The sequence below is a fragment of the Rhinolophus sinicus genome, linkage group LG03 (assembly GCF_036562045.2).
Source record: "Rhinolophus sinicus isolate RSC01 linkage group LG03, ASM3656204v1, whole genome shotgun sequence".
Lineage (NCBI taxonomy): Eukaryota > Metazoa > Chordata > Mammalia > Chiroptera > Rhinolophidae > Rhinolophus > Rhinolophus sinicus.
Window position 1 is genome coordinate 162,365,612 of NC_133753.1, and position 26,317 is coordinate 162,391,928.

Sequence of the window (26,317 nt, forward strand, 5' to 3'; positions counted from 1 at the left end):
AAAGAAAATTGCAAATATATGGTGATGGAAGCGGAACTGACTTTGGGTGGTGAGCACACAATGTAATATATAGATGATGTGTTACAGGATTGTACACTTGAAACCTGTGTAACTTTACTAACCGTTGTCACCCCGATAAACATTAATTTAAAAAAATATTTAAAAATCGTCTCTTTAAAGAAATATTATAGTGAACCCCTTTTTTTAAAGAGCAGATGTTTGTAATTAGTATTTAATAAAATCTGAATTTTCCTAACATTTCACTTAGTCAGACATTCTTGTTTTACAGGTAGGAAATTAAAGCCTAAGGTCCATATAAAAGACAGGTAAAACAAAAATCTATCTTCCAAACATGGCCAAAAGCATTTACATTTATATTATTAATTCAGTAGAGAAACGTTTGGGTTCTCAGTTGAAATACTTTAATTTTTGAGACAATTTTTGATGGGGGAATATTTTAATTTTTCTTTTAAATGTGGTCCTATATTTTACTCTGATAATAAGTTGGGTCTCTACAGTAAAAACAAGAATAATTTTATTCAGTCTGGTTCGTGTAACATTAGGAAGCTGTGAGATTCATGCTGCACAGAGAGTAGTTCTCAAACTATGGTGTACGTAAGAAATGCTGCGAGTCTGTTTTTTTAAAATGCAGATTCCTGAGCTTCACCTTCAAGACTGATTCAGTAGCTCTGGATAAGATCTAGAAATATGTGTATATGTGCATATATAAAGGGCGCCAAAAAATGTATGCACATTTTAAGAAAGGAAAATAACTATATTAAAATTACGCTGATGGTAACCACCTTGAGCACCTCTTGTAATTGCAGAAGTCAAATGTGACTTGTATTCATCTTTTGTCATCAGTATATATTGAGTATTACAATTTTAATTCAGTGTTTTCCTTGCTTATAATGAGTATACATTTTTTTGGCACTTTGTGTGTGTGTGTGTGTGTGTGTGTGTGTGTGTGTGTTATTTTTATTTTATGTATTTTTTTTACTTTTTTAACAAACGCCCCAGTTAATTCTGAGGTAGAAGGGATAAGGCCAAACTGTGAGAAAAATTGGTGGTCTGATGATGAAGAATGACTTTGGTGCTTTGATACTAACTTTACCTCTGTTTGTAATTTAGTTAACCTCTCTGCTTCAGTTTTCTTATCTATAAAGTGGGGAGGAAATGCTAGTTCCCTCCACCTGGGATTGTTATGAGGATTAAATAAAACCCACGAAAGGATTTAGCATAATCTTTAGCACGTAGTAAATATTCAATAAATGCTAACTCGTATTATCGTTGTTGTCATTGGCATCATATCTACGTTATTATTCCTGCATTGAAAAATACAAATGTATAATTTGAAATGATTGGCATTATTGGTTGCGATTTGGCTAGATTCTATTTACTTAGACACTTCCTTCTTATTTTTCTCTTGATCCCCCACCCCTACACACCACTGGAGTTGAAATTAAATTGAGATTAAAAGCCACTGGAGATACCCAGAGAGTTTGGTAAGACCAGTTGAAAAAGCATCAGTCAATCTTGTTGACAATAAAATAGTGATTCTGCTGCTCATCTGCTCAGAGACCTCCATTAGAAATGGTGGGTTCTTCAGGCCACTGCAGAGCTATAATCTGCATCTTGTATGAGACATAGCATGTGTTTGCATAGTTAACCCCCTTCACTGGGTTCAGCAATAAAACCGATGTTAAACAGAAAGATTGCTTTAAGTGGATATTGAAGTCTATATAGACAGACTTCATATATATATATATGCATATACATATGTATACATATGTGTATATATGTATATATGTATATATATAATATATAATACATATTAGATATGTAATATGTATGTATGTGTATATATAATATATGTGTATATATCAGATTTATTCAATAAGTAGTTAATTAAGTTCCTATACGTGGTGTCAGAACTGTGTTAGGAGCTGGGGATACAGAAATGAATATATTGAAATAATTTAACTCAGCCACTTTCTGTGACAATCTTTCTGAACAAAATATATGATACAGAACCTTTAGGCACTATTCAGCTTGTGGTTACTTCCTACTAAAGATTAATATATCGGAAGTTGCTGGCTGCTAGATATTTCAGTCATTTCAGAAAGTACTAATTTGGCTAAAGCATCTCCTTAGACTAAAATAGTGTACCTTAAAGCACAAGTCAAATCTCTTAAGAGAAATTATCACTGCACCAGTAAAATCTCTGTATAATCCCAAAAGAAAAGCCCTTTCAAAAGCCTATGTATTTCAAGTCATTTTTAGTTAAACTACGTAATTTAGACGTTCCCCTGAGTGTCAGTGGAATTTCTCCCAGAGCTGTGTCTTTGTCAAGCCAAGTTACTCTTCCTCCTTAGCCAAGGAAAGAGACAGTATTTATTGAGAGGTTATTGTATGTCAGTCTTTAAACTGGGCACATATGTTCTCCATTAAAACCTTCTAACAGCCCTTTCTTACACCTGGGACCTTGTGAAGACTATGTCAGGAACAGAACAATAGACTTATAAGCTTCAGTCAGCCAAGAAGCTGTTTTGCTCAATGCAGACAGCAGCCATCGCTGACAAGTTCATGTGGCTGGTACAGGCTGATGTTCCTTTGAATGAACAGGGGACAGGCTTGACCCATTGTCCTGCTTGCTCAGGGCCAGGCAGGGTAACAGACCTAGTTGTTTTAATGCCCTTTGATTAATAGTTGCTTTAATAGGATCTTGTTGTTTTAATGGTAAGTGGATTATCCCTAATTGGTTTGAACTTTGTTCCTATTTCATAGCAGACATTCTTAACCTGGAGTCCACAAATAGGCTTTAAGGATCTATAAACTCCTTAAAAAAATAATCAAAAAATTAACAAAGTGTTCAGTGTCTCACAGTGTCCTAAGCACTTTACATGCTTTATCTCATTTCATAATGGCCCTATCAGATAGGTATTGATTCTATTTCCATTTTGAAGATGAGGAAAATGGAATTTAAAGAGGTTTAATAACTTGCAGGAGGTCTGTATCTATACTGCAGCAGAGTAAAAGTTTTAATCTAGGCTCTCTGACTCTAAAATCCTTAGGATTAATCACTAGGCTATACTAAAATTTCTAGAATTATATCCAAGGTGTGTGTTGTGTGTTCTGATACAAACTGTAAATATACTAACACCTGCATTAAAAATCTAGTTGAACTGTCTGAAATGAGGAGGTTGTATGTTGAACATTAGTTTCAGTAACTGGAAGGGTTGCAAATGATCATTTCATTAGTGCTTCACTAGCCTCAGGATGCATGCAGTGAGCCAAATTAAGCCCCTCTTATTAAAATAGCAAAGAAAAATATAGGAAATTCCAGTGTATTTAAAGGGGAAGGAATAAACAGGGAGTTAGTATTTACTGAACACAAAGGACTTTCAAAACACTGTCTTAGGTGCCGTAACATTCATTAGCCCATTTTGATTTTCGAAATGTAAATGCTTCATAATTCCTTTTCAACCAGTGTGGAATCTCAGCCTCAGAAAGCCTAAATAGTTTTGCTTACGGTCCCACAGCTGGCAAGGAACAGAGCCTGTTCAAATCCAATTTTATTCCAAAGCCTATGTAGTTTCTGCTATGATTTGATACTTTGGGGAGCTAAATAGCATTTGGAGATCTAGTCTTGACGAACTGCGTCAGTATTTTAATAAAGGACCACTGGGTCCTACTGAAGCAGCGAAGTGTCATGGATAAAAATACAAACTTCAGGCTCCACTTAACTTCTCTGAGTACTGTTTCTTTATCCAATGTAGTAATAAAAATCCAATGAGACAATGGATATGAAATGCTGATACTAGTACATTCGCTGCTGTTATTATCTATTGTTATTATTGTGTTGCCCTGGGGAAAAGGCCCATCGGACAGGGACAGTAGGGTCCCCATGGACAGTAAAATCACTTACCTGAGGACTGTGGGGGAGGTCTCACCTTTGGGAGCTGCTAGGATATCAGCTCTAATTCTGTTGGGGATTGCAGTGGTGGAGAGCAGGTGTGATGAGAGCTTTCTTATAGTCAGGTCTCCAGTGAGGAGACATTTCAGCAAATTAATCAGTATTACCAAAACTATGAAAGACCTTAAAGACCACGCATTCTCTCAGGGACATCAGCCAAAGTTTGCAGCATTCAGGAAGAAGCATAGGTTCGTCAACACACAGCATTTACAACACTGACATATAGGCTCCATGTGGAAGGTTTAAAGACTGGGCCCCATGAATTATTTGCCGTTTTTACTTTACCAAACATTATTGCAGCAAGGAGATGGGGAAAACCCTTCTTCTGTCTTTGCTCTCCCATGTTTGCCATTGCTTATGCTGTATTTATTTTGGTAACAGGAATATCTGGCCTTCCAAAAGCAACTTAATCTCTACTATTCCAAAGATAACCTTTCTGAGGCAATCTTAATTTCAGTAGAAGCCATAAAACATTATCTCTATGCAATAAATAGCTCAAGTTTCTAGTAATTCCCAAGGACATTGATCTCACATTACTTACCACCTTACGGTCAAAAATACCTCCGCTCTTACCTCACACTATATGTAAGACTAAAGAATGACAGAGATTATTACATTTTGCTTAATATATTTTGGCATTACAGGTAGCATGTATTTTTGTTTTCACAATTTTTAACAATTTTGAAATGTGTATGAGATTTTTCAAGTGAAATAGAGCCTTTAATATAATACTCAATAGGAATAACTGAGTCAGAGGAACATTTTCTAAAGTGTGATCTTTTCTCCTTTCAGTTCTTTCTCTTTGGTGATGGGGCTAGGGAAAGGAAGAGGCAGATTTTGTTATTTCAGACGAAAGCATCAAAAGTAGTACCCCAAGGCCAGCCCAGTGGCTCAGGTGGTTGGAGCACCGTGCTCCTTATGCCAGGTCGCTGGTTCAATTCCCACATGGGCCAGTGAACTGCGCCCTCTACAGCTAAGATTGTGAACAACAGCTCTCCCTGGAGCTGGGCTGCCGTGAGCAGCCGGAGGTTGACGTGGGCTGCCGAGAGCTACTGTGTGCTGCCCACCGATGACCGGCAACCGATTGCCTCAGCCCAGGGGAAGCGCAAGGCTCATAACATCAGCATGGGCCAGGGAGCTGTGTCCTACACAACTAGACCGAGAAACAACGGCTTGAAACAGAGCAGGTGGAGGGAGGTGGAAGAAAGGGGAAAAAAATAAAGTAGTAACCCGAGCTGCTCAGCGATGGTCAAATGACTTTTTTTTTTCCTATTTCATTCACAAATACATGAGAACTAACATTTCATTGTGTTTAAATACAAAATGCATACTCCCGTGTCTTTTTTATAAATATGTGAGTTCTCACCTGTTGTTCAAATGCTTATCTAATTACTATTATTTATTAATCCAAATGGAAATAGCAAGGTTAGAGTGTTATTTTTGGTTCTGATTTTACAAGACTTATCAATACATTTGGTTGAGAAGCACAAAGGGAAAATATTCTCTCCATATGCTCAGCACGCCACTTCCTAGCTAAGTGCCCCTGTGACACCAGACATCGTCAGTGCTTACACAGTACTCACAACATACCAGGTGCTATTCTGAATGCTGTTTTCTCCATTACATGGAAAAGGAAACTGAGGCATGGAGAAGTTGAGTAAGTTGGCCAAGTTCACATGGCTAGTAAGGGGGAGAGTCAGGTTTGGAACCCAGACAGCCTAGACTGTGTGTCCTTAACCACAACAATATAGTGCCTCTTTATGTTTTTCCCTGAAAATGAGGGAAGGTAAAATTCTTCTGAGTGAAGGCAGTCTCCACAGGGAGGCATATGACAGACTCAGACACAATTAATAATAAAATGATTATCTCTCACCAAAGTAAAGAAGCCAGCATATAATGAGTACTACCTCCATGCACACACTGGAAAAAGTATATTATAAGTTGTATACTATGGAATTCACACACACACACACACACACACACACACACACGGTTTATGAGGGCTGTACTATTTCTTCATGCAATAGATGAGGAAACAGAAGCTCAGACAGCCCGAGTAAGTTGTCCAATATTGTTCAATTAGCAAGTGGCAGATTCAAAATGTAGACATGGGCTTCTCTGTCACCAAAGACTATTATTTTCCCACAACACCCTGATGCCTCCTCTCACCAGTCATTTGTTCACTTAGTTGTTTACTATGCATTTATTGAGCACCTGCTATCCGCTAATGCCTTGTTCAGCAGTGTAGGGAAAACATAAGATTCAAATTCACAGGATCTGCATTCAATTCTCAGCTCCATCATTTTCCAGCAAGTCATTAAATGTCTCTGTGTTGTAGGTTCATCATCCATAACATAGGGGGTGACGATAATTTGTATGTCACAGAAATGTTATAAAGAACAAATAAAATAATGATGTAAAGGCATTTGGTAAATGGCAAAGCACATGTAAATGTTATTTTTCTTATGATGATTCAAGGCAATGGCATGTAGCCTCCCAACCTCAAATAGCTGGGGAGGGGCCCCTGATAAGGGGAGTGTTGTTTCCAAAGCCATTTGAAATACCCCGAGAGAACGCAGTGGTGAGGACATGAATAAGGTATTTGGAATTGCAAGAGAAAGGATTGGAAGCATATTAGACATTGGTTACTACATGTGGACCTTGGAAGAATAAGAAAGATTTCATGGGCAGAAACAGCAGAGGCTGGGATGAAACTTCATCATCTATAAAATGTACTCTGGATAATGAGAACAAGAGCAAAGATATCTCTTGAGGGGTCAGGGATGTGATTTGAAGGGAGTTTGGGCAAAATTTTAAAATAACTTAAATGCCACGACAAAGAATTTTAACCTACTTTTGTAGGCAAGAGTAGTTATTCAAAGAAGTAACATAATCACATTTTCCCACCACTCCAAGCTATCTCCCTTCCAATTCTTCCTCTTTCTCCTTGCATTCCTTGTTTTCTTCCTTCCTTCCCTTATCTTTACTTTCCATTAAACTACACACAAAATCCTGACAGCAGAATAGAGAATGGTGTGGCACGTAGGACATATGGGCAGGGACACCAGCTAGGAAGCAGTGTGGTAACGTCAATGAGAACAGCTTTGGCTCTGCACGCCCTGCCTCTGCAGTGAGCACAGGGTACAGGAGTATGAGCTGAGTTCAGTGCTGTGTAGTTGCAATCAGGAGTGTTGAACCGGGAAGGGGCCTTAGAGATCAGCAAATCTAGTGTTCCCATCCTGACAACACATGGAATCTCCTTGACAGCTTTAAAAAATACAGATTCCTGGGTCCCACCTCAGATTTACTGACTCAAAGTATCCAAAAGGAGTCCTAAGAATCTGTATTTTTAAAAGCCTTTTCAAAATGGTGTGCAGACCAGTGAATGAGATGACTGGTAGTCAATTTTATTGATAAAATTACAAGTCACAGAAAAATCAAGAGGTTTGCCAAAGTCACAACTAGTTTTTAGCAGAGTTGAATGCAATCTTGGGTTCCCTATTCCCAACCCAGTATTATATCTCAGGGTAAGTTCTTGTCTTTCAGTTATAAAGAAACACTTGCCTTTTTTTCGTCAAATGCAGCTTACAATATGAAATAGGAAACGCTTTGTCTTACAAAGCTGGTCTGTAATATATTTAAATAAGTTTAAGTATGAGATTGTTTGCTATATCTCCCCCCAAGTGTTATTAAGCATTTACCAAACACTGAAGGCATTACAATGTGCTTGGGATGATTAACAAGGTTACAAAAGTGGACGACCCTTCCTATAATCCCTTTCAAGTTTTTGTCATACTATTGTTATTTAGAGACAAGTAAATGCATCCATTCATTTCAGCAAAATGTCATGTTCTACGCAAAAGTTTTGAACATTGTGCTCCCGGCAGCTAGATAACATATGTGAGTTCTAATAGGGATGCTAAAACAAAAATATGTCTTTGTTTCAAGCTTTATGAAATTAAAACTAATCCAATTATTCAATCCTCCTTTTAAATAGTTCAAAGATCAGGAAATCTTGGTTTGAGTCATAATCAGGCCAGTGACATCAGTGAGACTGCAGGCAAACTTTTGCCCTCCTTCCTGAGCCTCAGTTTCCTCTTTGGCAAATGAGGATAAGAATCCGACGCCTTTCCGCCCCCAGCGCCTATTAGCCCAGCGTCTAATCCACTGTGTGAATTCCATTGAACAATGGCTATAAAAGGGAATTAAAAACAATGTGGGACTATGTGAGTGGCACAGAAGGGACAGGCTTTGGGGAGGGATTTTTGTTGTTTCCCTGAGGACAGGTCATCATAGTCCAATTCATCAGCAGAGGCCCAGATGTTGCTCATAGGCATTACCAGTTGCTAAAGAACCTCCAGTGCCCTGAAAGATGATTTCCATATGGCCTGAGGGACCAAGTACTTTTGTGGGATTAGTGGCAAACGTGGTATTCAAACTCGTAATTACATTGCACGTTTAAAGGACAGCTGTGTAGGAAGAAGCCAACAGCAGTATAAACATAGATGTGGTTTAGTTTTTTTTTCCCTCTTGTCAAGTGTAATCTCTAGTTCTAAATTTCACAGGAAAAGAAAGAGAAGGGTAAAAAAAAGTCATGTTTCAAGATTTTTTTAAACTTCAAAAGATAGGGAAAAAGCAAAAAAAAAAAAAAAAAGATGCCTACACTGAATGAATGCTTATTAAAAAAAAATCTGATTTGGATTTCATGTAGTGTAGCTATCTGTAGACATTTTCAAAATTAAGTTTTAAAGGTCAGTAAAGTATGTAGTCATGTTAGGGTTTTTGTGGGGTTTTTTTCCTTCCAACCTAAGTTTAAAAAACCGACATCTATTCTTGTTTAGACTCTTGTAGTCACTTAAAGTACGAACAAAAAAATAGAGTTTATTTTCGAAAGCATATTTTCTGTAAAAGTAATTACATTTCAGATTAGTTGCCACTGGCACTCATTTTATATTGGCAGGCTGCAGATTAAGGTCCTATTTACATATTTACACCATGGCGGTACAGTGTAGTACTAAATATTTTACAGGCCAGAAATCAAAACAATTACAGCTCCTATTAGGAAATGCTATATCTGAGGATTCTGGCATGACCATCTATAGCCAGTTAGAGCAGTCTTTGGGTTGAAAGTTTGTCCCATTACAGATGGCTTTGTTTACACTGTACTTAGAGCTCTGTGTACCATTTTGGACTCCTCATTAAAAAAGCATAAGTCATTTTATAAAAGGAGTATAAATGGGAACTAATCCAAAAATGGGAGCCAAGATTATACAGAATAAATTCTGCAAAAAGAAAAAAGACAAAAAACACATAGTTGAATATCAGAATTCATCTAGCAAATAGGTGACTTGGCACCAATGGATGATTATATCCAAATATTTGAGATATGTCACTGCAGAAACACGAAAGGAATTTCAATGGCTACAGTTTGAAAACACAGTTAATGTCAAAGCAAAGAAAGTCAGCAGTTGCATCGCCAAGAAGAGGTCAAATGCATTTGGAAAACTGTCATGCATTTTCCTTAGCTATGAATTTGGCAAACCAATAGGATTTATAAGCAGTCTCTCCATGAATATGGTTGTCCTGAGGGATGGGGGGAGGAGTCTCATTTTAATTTAGAAGCAGAAGCTCAATGCAGTTACTATAGTCCTTGTGTATTCTGAATGAATTCCATTCCCTCCCAGTGGTGCCTGGCCATAGGAGATGGCTGATGAATATTTTCAGAATGGATAGACTTGTTCCGTGACCTACTCCATCTCCTTCAGGATGTATTGATCTTTTGAGTTTGCTCCCTAAGGTGACAACAAAATGTTTCTTGTACTGGGAATACATTGACGCTCAGTCAGGAAGGGAAGCACAAAGTGGACACTGCTCCATTATTTCATAGGCCATATGGCCAAAGAGAATGCCCCAAGTGATTTCCTTTTCTTCCTCTAAAGACACACATCTGGCTCTAAAAGTTCATTTGGTTTATGAATTCAGAACAGGAAGGGTCTTCAGCATCTGATTCAACCTTCAGCATTCCCAATCTGAAAAACCGACTCAGCCTTGATTCCATGGCAAATGAGCTAGAAAACAGTGAAGAGTAGTTCTATTCTAAATTTGGGTAAGCTATGAAATACTTCTAGATTTTTCCATAGACTATGGCCCATCTTCCTAGAAATGTACACATTCAGAAAGTCACGGTGGTCTGGAATCCCATTATAAATCAGGCAAGCCTAGTTTGATCTGGTACTTCTGAGACATCATTGACTCAAGTGGAGCATAGATCCAAATCCTGAGGGAAGGTGACGCCTAGTCCTTCTGTATTTCTTCTGTGATCCAGAGAGAAATTTGTGCATCAGTTTCGTACTTGAGCTGATCTTCTCTAGCTTTTCCGATGGCCATCAAGGCAGAACAGAACTGGACTGGCTTTCAGTGTTTATAGAATAATCAAAATTGTGTGTAATGATTATAAACGTATTCTCTAACATATCCTAAGCACTTGGATGATAAGAAATGTTTTTTTTAATGAAAATATGTGTGACCAAGGAAGGTGCTGAGGATGGTGGAAGCTAAACCAAGTGGTAGAATTAAATGGTAGAATTAAAGAGACACTAGGTTTCACTTGGGTTTCTGTGGGGCACGTTTTTTAGTCCAGAGGTAGATTGTGAAATGATTGACAGTTTAATATACTTTCAGCACTGCCAATTCAGGTGGTGTTATGTAGTGCATTAGGTGTTATTGTAATAACAAATAAACCTCCAAAATTAAATGTCTTAAAAAAGAAGTTCATTTTTCATCAAGTGGCTATGTAAGGAAGTATTTAGGAGGACAGGGCCGCTCTCCTCGCTCCCATTCAGGGACCCAGGTCCTCCCATCTTGTGTTACCACCATCCTTTAGGGCTGCAGCATCTTTGGCATCCTGCAGGCAAAAGGAGAAAGAACAGAGATGAAGTATGGGAGGAGTTATGAGCCATTCCTGAGAGTGGTGTGAAATATTTTAGCTCACATCCAGTTATGCATCCAAATTTAAGTGCAAGGGAAGCATAGAAAAGAGGATTTCTTATATGCCCAGGAACAAGCGGAGAATTGAATTTGGCAGGCAGCAAGCACAATTTGCCATGTTCATGGTCCTGATTATTGAATTCTATGCTTTCCCAACATTATTTTGTCTTTAGTCAGCATTATATACAAAACCATTTCAAGGAAACATGAAAAACATCTTTACTCTTCAAAATCATTGAAATGGATCCCACAGCCTCTTCGGCAGCCCATCCCAATCTCTTAAAACCTCCAAAGGATCATTTGTAAGCATGTATCATTTACCCAATATAAGAAATCAAGGGAAAGCTAATCTCAATGTGTCCTGAACATGACACATACACCATTTAGTGCAAATATTTCTACATCTTTGTTTTTATTCTCCATAATATAAAGAATCGCAGAAGAAAATGATTGCTTATGACAGTCATAGGATATTCTTATAATTGTTTTATCCTGGTAGATTTAAAGAAATGGTATCTAATTCAGTCCATATAGCTCTGAAGCCCTTCTCTGTTCCACTCTACCCCCATTAAAGTGGAAAAATCCGTCTGCTTGGATCGTTGAGGTTGGAAACTGAGTAATATCACTTTTCCAAAATAGATTTAATAGTAGGGCTGCTGAATTGTTTCCTGACCTGTTTGAGGGAGAGTCCAGACCCAGAGAAAAACATGGTATATGCGTTTTCATATCCATTAGTGGAAAAGAGTCAGATTCAGGTTATACTATTAAAGGCAATTGTAGTGGAACTATTACGGTTTTTGGTTTTAATTATAATCTTACCGAGACTTATTTAATCTACTTAGTATATAATATTTTAAAAGTTAGTATTTTCTCAAATGATTCATAATTCAATTCTGATTTATTCAATTAAGCCATTTGGAAATTAATTCTTAACATGTCTAAATACATGAATATCCAGGGATGAGACTGAGAACCACATTTTTAAAACCCACTCCTCAAAAAGAAAATCATAATGTCTGTGGAGACAGATGTGGTTTAAAACACATCCCTCTTCAGACCTTCAAGATGATTCTAATATCCTACTCCGTGGAATCACCTCCACTCCTCTAGGACAAGTTGATAATCACTGATCTGAAAGAGTAACCGTGTGCACGTAGCAAGAAAAATTCTGAAATATATGAATAAGTTTTGGGAATTAGGGCTATCAGAAAAAATAAAGAGAACGAAAGCATGAAGAAAAAAATTAACCTCTATCATAATTTACATTTTAGGGGAAAAAAAATGTGGTACTACATTTCCATTTTAGCCATTCCAATGTTTTTCCTGTCCTTTCTGGTTCTAGCATTGTCTCAAATGGCAGATCTACTTTGAAACTAATGAAGATCAAGCTCAGGGTCCCTCCCTGGCCTAGGTCCTTTTTAAGCTCTAGGGAGGGATACTAGCAGCTGTACAAAATTATGGGTTTTGTAAAAGAGTTTTCTTTGCATGATTTTTCTTAAAGCAGACTCCCGAAATTTCATAACCTTCATGTGCCACAAAACCTGGATCCTATCCTTGATTCCATGGCTGATTGGTGGTCAGACAGAAGTATATTCAAAATAACCCCTATTAAAATGCCTTTTAACACCAGCTTTCTAAGTGCTTTTCCAGATGATTTCTTCAAATGAACTATTTACCTCATTAGTTGATAGGATTCTTTCTTTAAAAGAGTGATTCCTAGCCAAAATAAAAAATAATAACATTCATTTGAAGTAGAGTTACACAGGCAAACACGATAAATAATAACCAGGATAAATAAGTAGTGGTGAATCTAAAGACATTAATGCATTCATAATACAAATATTTATTGAGCAACTACTATGTGCCAGACACTATTCTAGGTGCTGGGGCTGCGTTAATGAACAAAGTAGATAAAAATCTCTGCACTTGTACAGCCTACATACTAATGAGAAGAGTAAGATAAAAAAAAAAAAAAAAAAAACATTTAGCAGGGGCTGATGAATTCTAGGAAGAAAAATGAAAAGGAAAGGAGCTAGACAAGACTAGGCAATTAGAGTGGCATTTTTTTTTTTTTTACTGTCTCCCATGGAAATTTATTTGACATCTTTTACTACATAGATTTAACAACTTTTCATTTAGCAAATAAGAATCCTGCTTCCCCATCATTCTTTGACTCAAATGATATGCATAAATCCAAAACCAACAAATGTGGTTTACTTCTGAAATGAGCTTGGGCTCAGTTTCAAGATCGTCCTTGAAGTGCATGCAGCCTTGGTAGTACATAGTGGTTCAGCAAGTTCACGTCCCTCAGAGGAAGGCGAACAGTAGATTCTGTTCTCACGAGATCCTGGTGATTTTTTTAAATTAGTTTCAGGTGTACAAAACAATGTAATAGTTAGACATTTCACCCCTCACAAAGTGATTACCCCTCTCCCCCAATCTACTATCCCTCTGACATCGTACATAACTATTACAATTCCATTGACTCTATTCCCTACGCTGTACTCCACATCCTGTGAATATATATATATATATATATATATATATATATATAAATTATAGTTGACATTCATTATTATTCAGCTTCAGCTTCAGGTGTACAGCACAGTGATCAGGCATCTACACCATCCCTGAAGTGGTCTCCATAATAAGACAAGTGTCCATCAGATATAGAGTGGCAATTTTTTATGGCCAGCATTATTGGGTTATAGTTGACATAAAACATTGTGTAAGTTTAAGGCATGCAACATAGTGATTTTATACATTTATGTACTATAAAATGATTATTATAATAAGATTAGTTAGCACATCTACCACCTCACGTATTAACAGTTCTTTTTTGTGTGTATCTTAAAGTTGGTAAGATAATAAATTTTAAAAATTCTTATCACATATGGTATTTTAAACTATAGTCACCAGGCTGTACATTAGATCCCTGAACTTTTTCATCTTATAACTCGAAGTTTGTAAGAAAACTTTAACTACCTTCACCCATTTCCCCGACACCCTACCCTCCAACCTCTGGTACCTACCAATCTGTTGTCTATATCTATGAGTTGTTGTTTTTTTAGATTCCACATAAGTCAAATCATATAGTATTTGTCTTTCTGACTTATGCCACTTAACATAATGACCTTAAGTTTAATCCACAATGTTGCAAATGGCAAGATTTCCTTCTGTTTTATACCTGAATAATATTCTGTGCTTGTGTGTGTGTGTGTGTGTGTGTGTGTGTGTGTGTGTGTAGCCATCTGTCCATGGATATTTTGTTTCTATATCCTGACTAAATAATACTGCAATGAACATGGAGGTGCAGATGTCCCTTCAAGATAGTGATTTCATTTCTTTCATATATGTGTGTGTGTGTATACATATATCTAGAACTGAGATTGCTGTATCATACAGTAATTCTATTTTTAATTTCTTGAGGAGCCTCCACATTCTTTTTCATAGTGGCTGCACCAATTTACATTCCAGCCAACAATGCACAAAGGGTAGAAAAGTCTGAGAGATTAGAGTAACAATTTTAAATAGAGTTAGCCTGGAACTGTCTCACCCTGCAGGTGACATTGAGTTGATATCTGGGTAAAGAATATTCCAGGAAGAGGAACCTGCAATTCCGAAGCCCTGAGGATGGAGCATACACAAGTGTTCAAAGGACAACCAGGGGGCTAAGAGGCTGAGGCAGAGTGAGAAAGAGGGAGTGGGTACAGAATGAGATTGGACAGGCCTCAGGGGCTCACATCACTCATGGAGGGCCTCAGCCATTGAGAGGATACAGTATTGTCAGGGAGAGAAATTTCCCCCCATACTTTTATTCAATTCTTATTTCTGGGCTAACAATACAATTGACATAAAATCAGATTAATTGGAGAAAAATCAGTTAATACTTGTATGTGCATATGGGAGATCATAAATGATGCTCCAAGAAAAGATGAACCAGCCAGCTTTTTGTCCTTTTTAGATAAAGAAACAATAAGTTTGTGAAGCATTGACTAGACAAAAACACTTAGGTTTGGGTGTTCATTATGAGGAATCTACACAAACTTTGGGCTTGGATAGTAAATTTGTAAGGGAGTAACAAGTTTTGTTTATGTAAACTTTTTGGCCCTGGATTACTTAGCTTTAGCCATAGCGTGTCTCTTTTAGCCCCTGGGAGCAAGGAGGGCACCTTTCACAGGGGAGATTGATTTCCTGCATTCAGGGAGACAGGGTCAAGGTGCCCTTCTTGCACTGGCTGCTTCTCAAGTAACGTTCATTCAAAGTAATCAATATGCCATTGTGGGATATTTTGGGGATGGCTGCTCTGTGCCCCAACAGTATTTATTTTGAATAAAATAGGAAGCCATTGGAGGATGATGGGCAGGGACTCACAGGGATCTGATTTACATTTTGGCGGGATCACTCTGCTGTCTAAAGAATAAACGTTTGGGTGGGGAGCAGCAGGGGGCACACCATTAACATATCAGTGTTTCAGGATGGACTTATCAAAGCAACTCTAGTTGCCTCTGTATCACAGACAAAAATAAATACAGCAACACCCCATCTAAGGGTGTTCCCCTTTTGGGTTTTAGTTTGAGGAAACCAAGTTTTGAGGAAAACTGCAATTTGGAAATGTAACAACTTAGAAGTGGTCTCAGAGAGCACATGGCTGGTAGTAACCTGTATGTGCGAGGAAAACAAAACCGAGTGAATCCTTGGGGGCTGCATCTGACGCTTGGGTCCAGCCCAGCCGGGAGAATTGTGCTTTGTGCCCTTCACTTCCATACTCTCTGAGATCTGCAAATGAAGGATGTAAGGGAAAGGAATGCATGCTTGCTTGTTTTATTCTCAATCATATTGAAGCCTGAATGAAATTTTGAGATAAATTAAGGGCTACCAACAACTGTGAAAATAGACACTTCCCACTGTCAGCAAATATTCAGGTTAAATACAGGGGTGCGAAAAAAATGTGTACAAGTGGACACTTGGTCAGCTTTGCTAAGCAGTAGTTCGCCATAATCAGAAGTGTCTGGACGCTGATGGTAACCACTTTGAGCACCTCTTGTAATTGCAGAAGTCAAGCGTGACTTGTATTCATCTTTTGTTATTGGTATATATTGAGTATTACAATTTGAATGGTTTTCCTTTCTTAAAATGTGTATACATTTTTTTGGCACCCTCAGTATGCATTTATAACTAAAACTGTTAATTATTTCTAGAGAATTGCTGCAAATATGGACCCCACTCTGCTGCTTCAGGCTTTGCCTCTGACTCCCAATACCAGAGTCCCACATTAACATCCATTTGAGATAGTTTTTTAAGCACAGTTTCAGTTAAGAAAGATTTCCTGTAAAATAATCATTAAAAAGTAACCTACAATCCTCAAGTAAAACAGTTCTTGGTATGGGCTTTTCAATTTTAGATCTAATAAACATTTTTCAGAAAAATTGGTTTTTTACCACCTCCTTTGTCAAAGACCTACTAAGCAAGTCCAGCTTGTCCCTTCTGGTTTCCAGTCCCAGTATCCAACTCACACTGTCATTTTCATCTTGAATCTCTTTATTGCCCGATGTTACTTGGGAGTGTCATTGATAAGTCAGAAATAGTATTGTACTTCCAGAGATTACCTGATATTTTTTACTCAAATAAGCTTACACCTTTCACCTTTGTTCCAGGCTTTTGTTTATAAAATCCATCTGTGAAAACAAAGGGTGAAATGTTCCTGTTCTTAAATGTTAGCCCTCTGTGCAAATATACGCATTCTGCAAGCTAAAATGCACACCTCACTTAACTGTATAATCTACTAAAGTGGCTAAATAGTATGTCTGTCAGGGTATCCTATTTAAATTTGAGATGTAGTTTTTTATTGATTGGGAAAGATTGCTATGTGTGCATATCACTGTAAAATACTATTTTCTACAGTCTCATCTCTATAGATAATCTGAGCAAAGTAAATAATTAAAATGGGCAATTTTGAGAAGCAGTATTTTCTTTATTCCAGACAAGTCGTTTGCTCAGCAGGGACATCTTGAATGAGAAATGTAACTGGCATTAAACAGAAACAGGTTTCATGGCCTTGGGGTATTGATAACAATGGATAAACTGGTTTATTAAGAGAAAAATATTTTTAAGTAATTATCCACTTTTGGTTACATGAAGCTCGAGGTGAACCACTCCCCACCCCTTGAAGGGCAAAGCACCGAAATGGATTCCATTATATAGCCAACAACATGGGTTGCAATATACGTGGGAGAGTCAAGCACAGGAAAATAAACAGCAGTGTGATTATGACTTGAATTCCCCCAGGTATACACAGTGGCTAGACACCTGTGGTCTGAAGGACTGTTTCTGCTCAGTATTTTCACTGGAGCCCCACGCAGGTTGTAGGGACCGCGGTGTCTTCCATGGTTCCTAGCAGGATATTGTTCTTTCTCCTCAGTGAGGACTATCTAGAGAAAAATCAACAGTCTCACCCTCTCCCCGATGTTATCTCACTGGAATTATCTAGTGGGGTGGAGACATCGAAGCAGCCAAAGTTGTAAGAACAATCTGGCTCCAGCATCTGTCACCTCATGGGTTGCCAGGGTTGATTCAGGTGACTTGGCTGACCAGCCCTCATTTCCCTTTCTCATCTCATCTCTCCTTTTAGGTTCTTCCCAAAGCAATGTGCTCAGGTACAGAGAATGACCTAGATGGAAAGTCCCCCTCAAAGATAAAAACTAATGACAGTTAAAATAACAATAACTGATAAATATTGGGGATGTACTAGCTGCTAGGCTGTGTGCTAAATGCTTTTCAAACATTTTCTCTTCTAGTGCTTATAGTGGCCCCAGAGCTAGGTACCCGGAAATGGAGGCTCAGAAAAAGGTTCAGTAAACTTGCCCAAGAGCATGGAGCTATGAAGTGGCAAAACAAAGATGGGAAACTTAACCCACATTTTCTAACTCTCATCCTAATAGGAATGTCTTTTGGTCTTTCTGCACCTCCCAACAGGGGTCATATTAAAACCTAGTCCCAGAATTAGCCCTGGCATCCATGATCTAGAAGTTGATCAGAATGTTACTCTGAAAGTTAACATTGAAGTTCCATCCAGGTGAGGAAGCTAACAGATGTTCTTATATATGTTTAGTGGTTAACAGGCGGCTCTGCAATAAAGACATAAACACAAGACTTTCTCCTGGGCTCTGGAATCAGCTTGAGTTTAAAACCCACTTATGAACTATATATGGCCTTGAATACATTACTTAACATACATAGAGCCTCCTTTTTATGACTTAGATTACTCATTGGTCAAATGGAAAATACAGTGCCTATTTGCAAGGGTTATTGTGAGGATTCCATGTGATAATGTACATAAAGCACAGGGCACAATGTCTGGCAGATTGAAAGTACTCCAGGAGTTTTATTATCATTATTATCATCATATGGTTATTATCACCATCATCATTATACCTGGACATTCTATCCCCCAACCCCAATTCTTTAGTTAGTTTCCCAAGTTTCTGCTAATTGGGCTCCTAACTGGCAGTGAGTCAGAAGAGTATTCATTGTATGCAAGTGTTGGCCAAAGAATGTGTTTGGGAAATGCACAAATGATCTCTTTGGTACCAGCACCTAAGGTTAGGGTTATCCCCATCATCTTGTTTTGTTAATAACGCCATGACATGGACTGTTTATAAAGTTATGTATCAAAAATAACTAGTTTATTTGAAGCCATGTATATACTTTCAGCCTAAATTCATTTACTACTCACTGCATGAAGTAATATTGCCTTGATTTGTCACAGACAGAACCATTCCCAAGAGGAGTTCCTTAGCCCTGATTATTTGAAGGAGTTGATGAATGAGCCTTTTGGTGGGGGAGGGTGCAGCACTTTTTTAATTTATTTATTTTTATACATTTTTGATTTCTTCTTAATTTCAAAAACAATGTATTTATTTTAGCAAATCAAACAGTTTGGAAGTATACAACTGAAAAGTTAATAGTCTTCACCATCTCATTCCCCTGAGAGATCACTGTTAAAAGTTGGTGTGTGTCTCTCCACATATTTCTTTATAATAAGTTTTGCTGACACCCTTTGCCAGGCTTCCCATAAACACACATAGGTGAACCATATGAAATTGCCATTTTTATAGCTCCCCACTGTTCTTTAATATGAACCCTCAAATAGAGTCAGAGACTAAAGTCGTGTTTTATGGCATGCCTTGCTTATTCTTTCTTGGACTTGCTTTTGCTGCTTCACTTTTACTGCATACCCCCTACCCCCATTCTTAGTCTGTTCAGGCTGCTATAACAAATCACTATAACAATGGTGGCTCATAAACAATAGAAATTTATCTCTCACAGTTCTGAAGTCTGGGAAGTCCAAGAATGAGGTGCCAGCAGATTCAGTGTCTGATGAAGGCCCACTTCTCACATGTGGGAAGGGAGTTTCTGGGACCTCATTTATAAAAGCACTAATCCCCATGCATGAGGGCTCCACCCTCCTGATCCAATCGCCTCCCAAATGCCCCATCTCCCAATACCATCACATTGACAATGAGGTTTCAACATACAAATTTGGAGAGACACAAACATTCAGTCTGTAGCTCCCACCTCAACTCTACTCTGCCTGGACATTTTTTTATCTGTCCTTCAAAGAAGCACATCTTCAGCTTCCTAAACTCCCTTTACATTCATTGTCTAAATCGCATTCTCTGATTGGCTATATGACACAATTTAATAATTTATTATTTATATAATATTTTATACAGATATATCATATATTTTTTTCTCTATTGCTTCATATTATGTTGCTTTAACTATATTTAAGTGCCTTATAGGGATGTGCTGTGTTTAAACATCTGTGTTTATTCAAGTGCTAACTTAGGGGCATAGGACAAACTGTAAAAGTGTGTTCATTGAGTCTTTCATAATGCAAAGTCTCTTTTTCTATAAAGTCATTCAGCAATATTGGCATTTGCTAATGCTTCTGCCTAGGGATTCTGTAATATTACTGTTATATTTTTCTTGATATTACATTTCAATTATAGTAACATTTAATATAATGGAAATCAACCATGCAAGTAATCTTAGACCCAACCCTGGACCCACCTCCCCCCAAAACTGTATTCTGAGAAAATTTGTTAGCAAAATTTAGAGTGTTTCCCCAGACCATATTACATTACCCCATCACAACAGGTGTTATGGAAATTCAGTCAAGGCTTTTTGAGGGTTTTGTTTTGTTTTGTTTTTTAAGTAAAAGTCTAATAGAACATCAGTGACCGTTTTTAGATCTTCCTTCTCAACCTGTTCATAAAAGCCAATACTAATATTTTTAGATTTATATAATTTTATCAATATTTGGTGATCATTTCCTATAGATTCGAGGTTTTATTTTTTGGTAATATTTAAGAGGTTGTTTGCATGTGTCTAAGAAATTGTTTAGGCCTTCAAGTTTATTTACAATAGATTTTCCTTATTTAAGAAGATGATCTCCATCTAGTGGACAACTTGTTATATTACAACCTACAAAGAAAAATCTCAAAGCCCCTCCAATATGCCATAATAAAGCCTAGAATATCAAGCATCTTATGACCTATTAATAAATTTTGTTTTAATAAATAGGTAGTGTTACTGAAAAAACATTAACTATTTTAGATATTAATCAGTATGTGTTCTAAAACTTATAGTGGAGAGAGTGTAAGTTAAGACTTAATTTAATTGGAAAAAAGGTAATAACAAAAAATAAATCATTGATATTTTTTACTATATTTATATTTACTCAATTGAAATAACAAAAACTAAACTAAAAATCACACTCCTATATATATATATATATTTCTGTTCATGCATAGCAAGGAGAGGGTACTTACTTTTTGTGTTTTTTTTAAATAGTAAGAACACATGTGTTATAGGAACATTTAATATAATGGAAATCAACCTTTTTTTTTTTTTTCATGTGTTCACATTAAGTCATCCTCATGCCAAACAGCTTCCATGACTATCTTCTTCTAATGGAAATCTCTTATCCTCCTCTCTATTCAGAGGTCGTGAATGTCTTTCAGCTGTACTGAATACCTTCAAAAGCCCCTTTAAGTAAAATACTGCTCTTCTATAAAGACTGATCAGATATCCCAGCCTGGATTAATCTCATCTCCTTTATTCTTGTATCTCAGTGTGCTCATATTAGGTACTTCATAAATGCTTATTTAATTAAGTATATCATGAACTTGACAGAGTTCCCTTATATGTCTCTTACATGATTAAAGATCCCTTTCCCCTTTTGGCCTTCCTCAGGGTTGCCAAAAGTCCCACATACATGAAGTGCCTCTCTGGGTGAAACAAATGTCCACTGTTTAGGTGTCACGGTTACTAACGTACATTTGTGATTTACATAATTATGCATTAGAGCTGGAAGAACTTCAGGAGCAGTAGATGATTAAATCCACTTATAGATCCACTTAATGACAAAGTTCAGTAACTTTGGTCATTAACTTTTCTAGGAGCTGGTGTCCTTTTCTATAAAATGAGTCTGTTCAACTAGATAATCTCTCATTGTCCTTCAAGGACCAGATAAATGCATTTATAAAGTGATACAGTTTTAAGGAAATTTTAAATTGGAAAATACGTTTATGACTGGTCAAGCTACATTATGAGTTTTCCTTTAAAAAAAAAAAAAAACTAGATGGATTGATTTAGAGGCAATGCTTTATTTAGTCGTAGATTCCTAGGTGATTCATGGAACGTCAAGCTTCTAGCTTATTCTTCCACTTGGCTTCCAATCTTTGGGTCATAACACTATTAATAATTTCAGTGGAGAAAATAAAAGAATGTTGTTTTGAAATTAGCTGGTTAATAGTTTGGACAAAGGCTCTAATGAGGAAAACATTGATAAAAACATTGATAAAAACTAAACTTGACTTCATTTATTTATTCGTTCAACAATTTTTAACCACATACCTGAGCTATCCCCCTCCTCTCGTAAGAACACATGTGCGTTAACTTTATTTTAATACTGGTTGATGTTTGACTAGAAAAGCACTTTGTGGAAAGTTTATCTAGATTATAAGGTCTGTGATGTTAAAAGCTATGCATGTGTGGTTCTCTTTTTTCCTCAACTCTAAAATCTGTATTGCTGAGCACAATGCCTTTCATTCATTCACACATTTCATTCAAACCTCTTAGTAAGGGTTTCTAAAGTGCTAAGAGCACTCAGAGTCTCCATTCTCAGAGAGCTCACAGTCTAGGAATGGAGACCAAGTAGTATGAATTTTCAGTTCATTGTAAGTGCTACCAACAGGGAGTGGGAAATTGTCTTCTGAGTACAGAGAAAGGCATCTCATAAAGCTCCGGGATATCAGGACAACCTTTCAAGTGAAGGCTATGTCCTCACGGATGAATAACTGTTAGACAGGAAGTAAGAAGGTTGAGTAATTAGGGGAGCAGAAATTAGGTTGTGATAACCTGAGACAAGTAGATGGTGGTTCAATATGAGTGGAGCATGAAGTGCCTGATGGAAGAGGGTTGCATGTTGAGGCTGGGAAAATGGTCAATTGTAATTGAGAATGGATTATTAAGACGTTTTCAGTCTAGCCAAGAAATTTGAACTTGATCCTGAGGACAGTGGTGAGCCACTGAAAGGTTTTAAACTGACGAATTATAGATTTACATTTTAAGAAGAATCACTCTTGGTGTAGGGAGGAAAATGGATCCGAGAGACTAATTTTAAGGCTGTTATAATATGTAGATGAGAGTTGATGGAATCCTGAACTTAATATATTGATAGTGGGGATGAACAGATACAACAGTAATTAGTGATTGGATCAGTGTAGGCAGGAGGGAGAGAAGCCCAGGTTTGGGGAAGCAATAATATTAAGCATATAATGAGCTCTTGTTGAGTTGAACCCAAATATTTAGTGAATTACTATGTATTTGTTCTTTCCTAAAAGGAATTCTGTACTTAGGAGAACTCTTCTTTTTGGAGTGGTTCCTTTTTAGCTGAAGTTGAGTTTAGAGAGACCCTGTATGTCTTGTATCTGGTCAGTTAACAAAAGTATGCCTAAGCTTAGGAAGACAAAAGTATGAAGTCGATGAGGCTTTTACTTTTGTGTATTTCGGTACTATTATTTTTTAAGAGCAAGAATCCACTCTAAATTTTCCCACTGTCAATTCCTAAACTGAAATCTCCTTTTACAAAAATACCAACATGCTAGTGTTCACAGCAATTAATTCCTTGTCTTTTGTTTACAGTTTTGATGTGGACAATGGCACATCTGCGGGACGGAGTCCCTTGGATCCCATGACCAGCCCAGGATCTGGGCTAATTCTCCAAGCAAACTTTGTCCACAGTCAACGTCGGGAGTCCTTCCTGTATCGATCCGACAGCGACTATGACCTCTCTCCAAAGTCTATGTCCCGGAACTCCTCCATTGCCAGTGATATGTAAGTATAAGGATGAACAAACAAAAGAGAACTTCTGTAGAAAATCAGGTTGGTTTATCTCTAGAGTTGATGATGTAATGAAACCACCAATATTTGTTTACCTTCATCATTCTAGAATTTAGGAAGAATGGTGAGTAAAATTGTGCAAGTTGAATATAAATAGTAGATTAACTTAAATACACTGTCCCTCTTGATAAGAAACATTTATTTTCCCACAGATATGTTGTCCGGGAAAGAATTGAGTTTTTAATAGAAACATTTACACTTAAAATGTTAGCTTGTATTCATATAGGACCAGAATTTTAGCTAGCCAGCGCTATGAATATTTACTAATATTTTAAAAGGTTTTTAAATCAGTTTGAAAACCCCTGTGCTATTAGAATGTGTAGCATTTTGAATATATCTCAATTGAGGTACCGTACAGATGTTAGCACTAGCTTGCCAGATCATTTGAGACGTCTTTATGGGGTTTTTGCCTAAATTAAGCCATTTTGGGAATATGAATCGCTGGAGGCAAGTACAGAAAACATTAGGCAGACTTCAATATCATTTAAGAGATGGCACAGCTTTGAAAATAATTAAAACTGATAAGCAGGTTCACAGATCATATATTACTATTAGCTCATTTTCTCAGCACAGTTCATTCTTGTATTTACTGTAGTGTTCATTAGCTTTCTAAGTTGTGAGGCTTCTAAATAGAACCGTACTCTTACTCTATACATACTCTGTCATTTGTGGTATCTCTTGTCTCTGTATACTTCCCTCCTCTGCATCTAGACATTTGTCCAATAACACTCACCAGCTTCTCGTGACACCATCTCAAAAACTCAGGTCAGGTTGCAATTCCTCTTACAGGATGTAGCCTATTTGGGGTCCCTGAGGGTGTAGTGTCATTCTTGGTATCCCAACAGATTACCATGCTATCCCAATAGGTCTAAATGGGGTTCTAGAAATGAAATTGTGCTTTACTCATTTTTACAACCTATAGTTCTTGGTTGCCGTTTTATTAACAGTTGTAAAATGATAACACAAGTTATGCTCTAGTCTCCCTAGGAATGAGCAGCTCAACTGCAGTCACTTTGATTTAAATACTGAATTAAACTCCTGTCGCATAGCTGTCCCTGTTTGAAGCACTGCAGGAGATACGAGAAAACCATAAGACAGTGTTCTTGATTTTAAATAACTAATAATCTATGCAATAACAGGTTTCAGATTGTCGTGCAGGGTCTCATGCGGGGTCTCTGCTCCCACTCCCCACACAAGAACGCAGGACATGGTGAGACCAAAAAGGAACACCCACGGAGCCATAGGTAGGGGAGTCATACCACTATATTCTCGCTGGCGGCTGGGTTGGAGATACAGGAAGCAGGAGCCACACTGTTCGCAACCCTCACTGCTCCGCTTGCAGGCTCAGCCACCATCTTCTTGCCAGCCCCCATTTTTCTGCTAGCGTAGCCACAGCAGTTATATTAGTGGCCAGTGGCTCACTGGTTACAGCTGATGGCCAACTAGCCACAGCTGATGGCCATCCAATCACAGTTGATGGCCATTTACTACCTGAGCCAGCACCTGTCTATGTGAGACCGAGAGCCTGGAAACTACTTTCTGGGGCTCTGTCCCCACAAGATCAAATGGTTAGTAGAAAAGACAGCGTATAAGCCCTCACTTGTGTCCTCGTAAACTACACCTCACTCTCTACCTTTAATTATGCATAGCTCTACACCATCTTTTTAAAAATGTGCATTTTTTTCCCAACGTTTTTTTGGCAGTGAAACTTCTTCATTTAGTTATAGCTCTTTCACCCCCACTCCAAATATCTACATCTGTCCTCTACATTTCCTTACCATGTTGTGTCACCTTGATATTCTGAAATCTATTTTCCATTCAGATTGACCTCTGAAAATCTATTAATTCAAGTCTTGAAATGAATAGATTCCACTTCCATAAAGTAGAAGGCATGGTGCCAGTTATTAGAGGAAATATAAGGTGGTTTTCATCTCCTGGCTTTCATCATTGCTGTGTTCTCTCTTCCCTCCTGCTCACAGACCTTTCCTTCCCCAGCTCCTTTTATCACCCTTTAACATATGTCCCTAAAGTATAGCCCCTGACCCGCTGGACTCTTCTTTTGAAACCTCTTTTGTGTATGGGTTCTGCCATTACCATGTTTCTTGGAAAATAAGACCTAGCTGGACAATCAGCTCTAATGTGTCTTTTGGAAAAAAAATTAATATAAGACCCGGTATAATATAATATAATATAATATAATATAATATAATATAATATAATATAATATAATACTGGGTCTTATTTTACTATAATATAAGACAGGGTCTTATGTAATTAATATAATATAATGTAATATAATATAATACCCGATCTTATATTAATTTTTGCTCCAAAAGATGCATTAGAGCTGATTGTCTGGCTAGGTCTTATTTTTGGAGAAACCGGGTAGCTTTCATCAGATAACACTCTCAGTATCTCTGACCATGCAGCCTCAGTTGAGCTCCAGATCTGTAGCACGTAAATGCTTTCTATCAGTTTGCATTTTCTTTTTCAGCTGTACCTCATAATCATTAGTTAGTACATGTCTGTCATTAATAAGTGAGCTTCAGATCTATAGAACTTAATTGCCCCCTCAAATTTTACTTTTTTATTCAACTGTTACCTCACACTCATTAATTAGTACATATTCATCATTAATTCATTGTATTAATGGTGCCCACTCTTCATCATCCCCAAACTTTCTTTTTTCCAGTGCCCGTATTTCTATGTTATTTGTGTCCTACTTCCTCAGGTTTGAAATCTAAGGTATCCATTTATTCATTCACACACAACCAAAGTACTTACTAAGCAGCTGGGGTGGATTCAAAGCTTCCAATCTGTAGAACGCGGGAGGTATTGCACTTTAGACCATTATACGAGTAATAAACTGTGGTAGCACCAAAG

The 26,317-nt window shown here is 37.5% G+C and overlaps 1 protein-coding gene across 9 annotated transcripts in view; it reads left to right on the forward strand.

The window, feature by feature from the left end:
* The window catches only part of PDE4D (phosphodiesterase 4D), a 1,269,731-nt gene that overhangs the window by 1,050,030 nt on the left and 193,384 nt on the right, over positions 1–26,317 (forward strand). For all 9 annotated transcript variants that reach the window (XM_019743390.2, XM_074328918.1, XM_019743396.2 and 6 more), the window contains one exon: positions 23,177–23,368. In XM_019743390.2, coding sequence (XP_019598949.2) covers positions 23,177–23,368 — 192 coding nt within the window. The remainder of the gene's footprint in view (positions 1–23,176; positions 23,369–26,317) is intronic.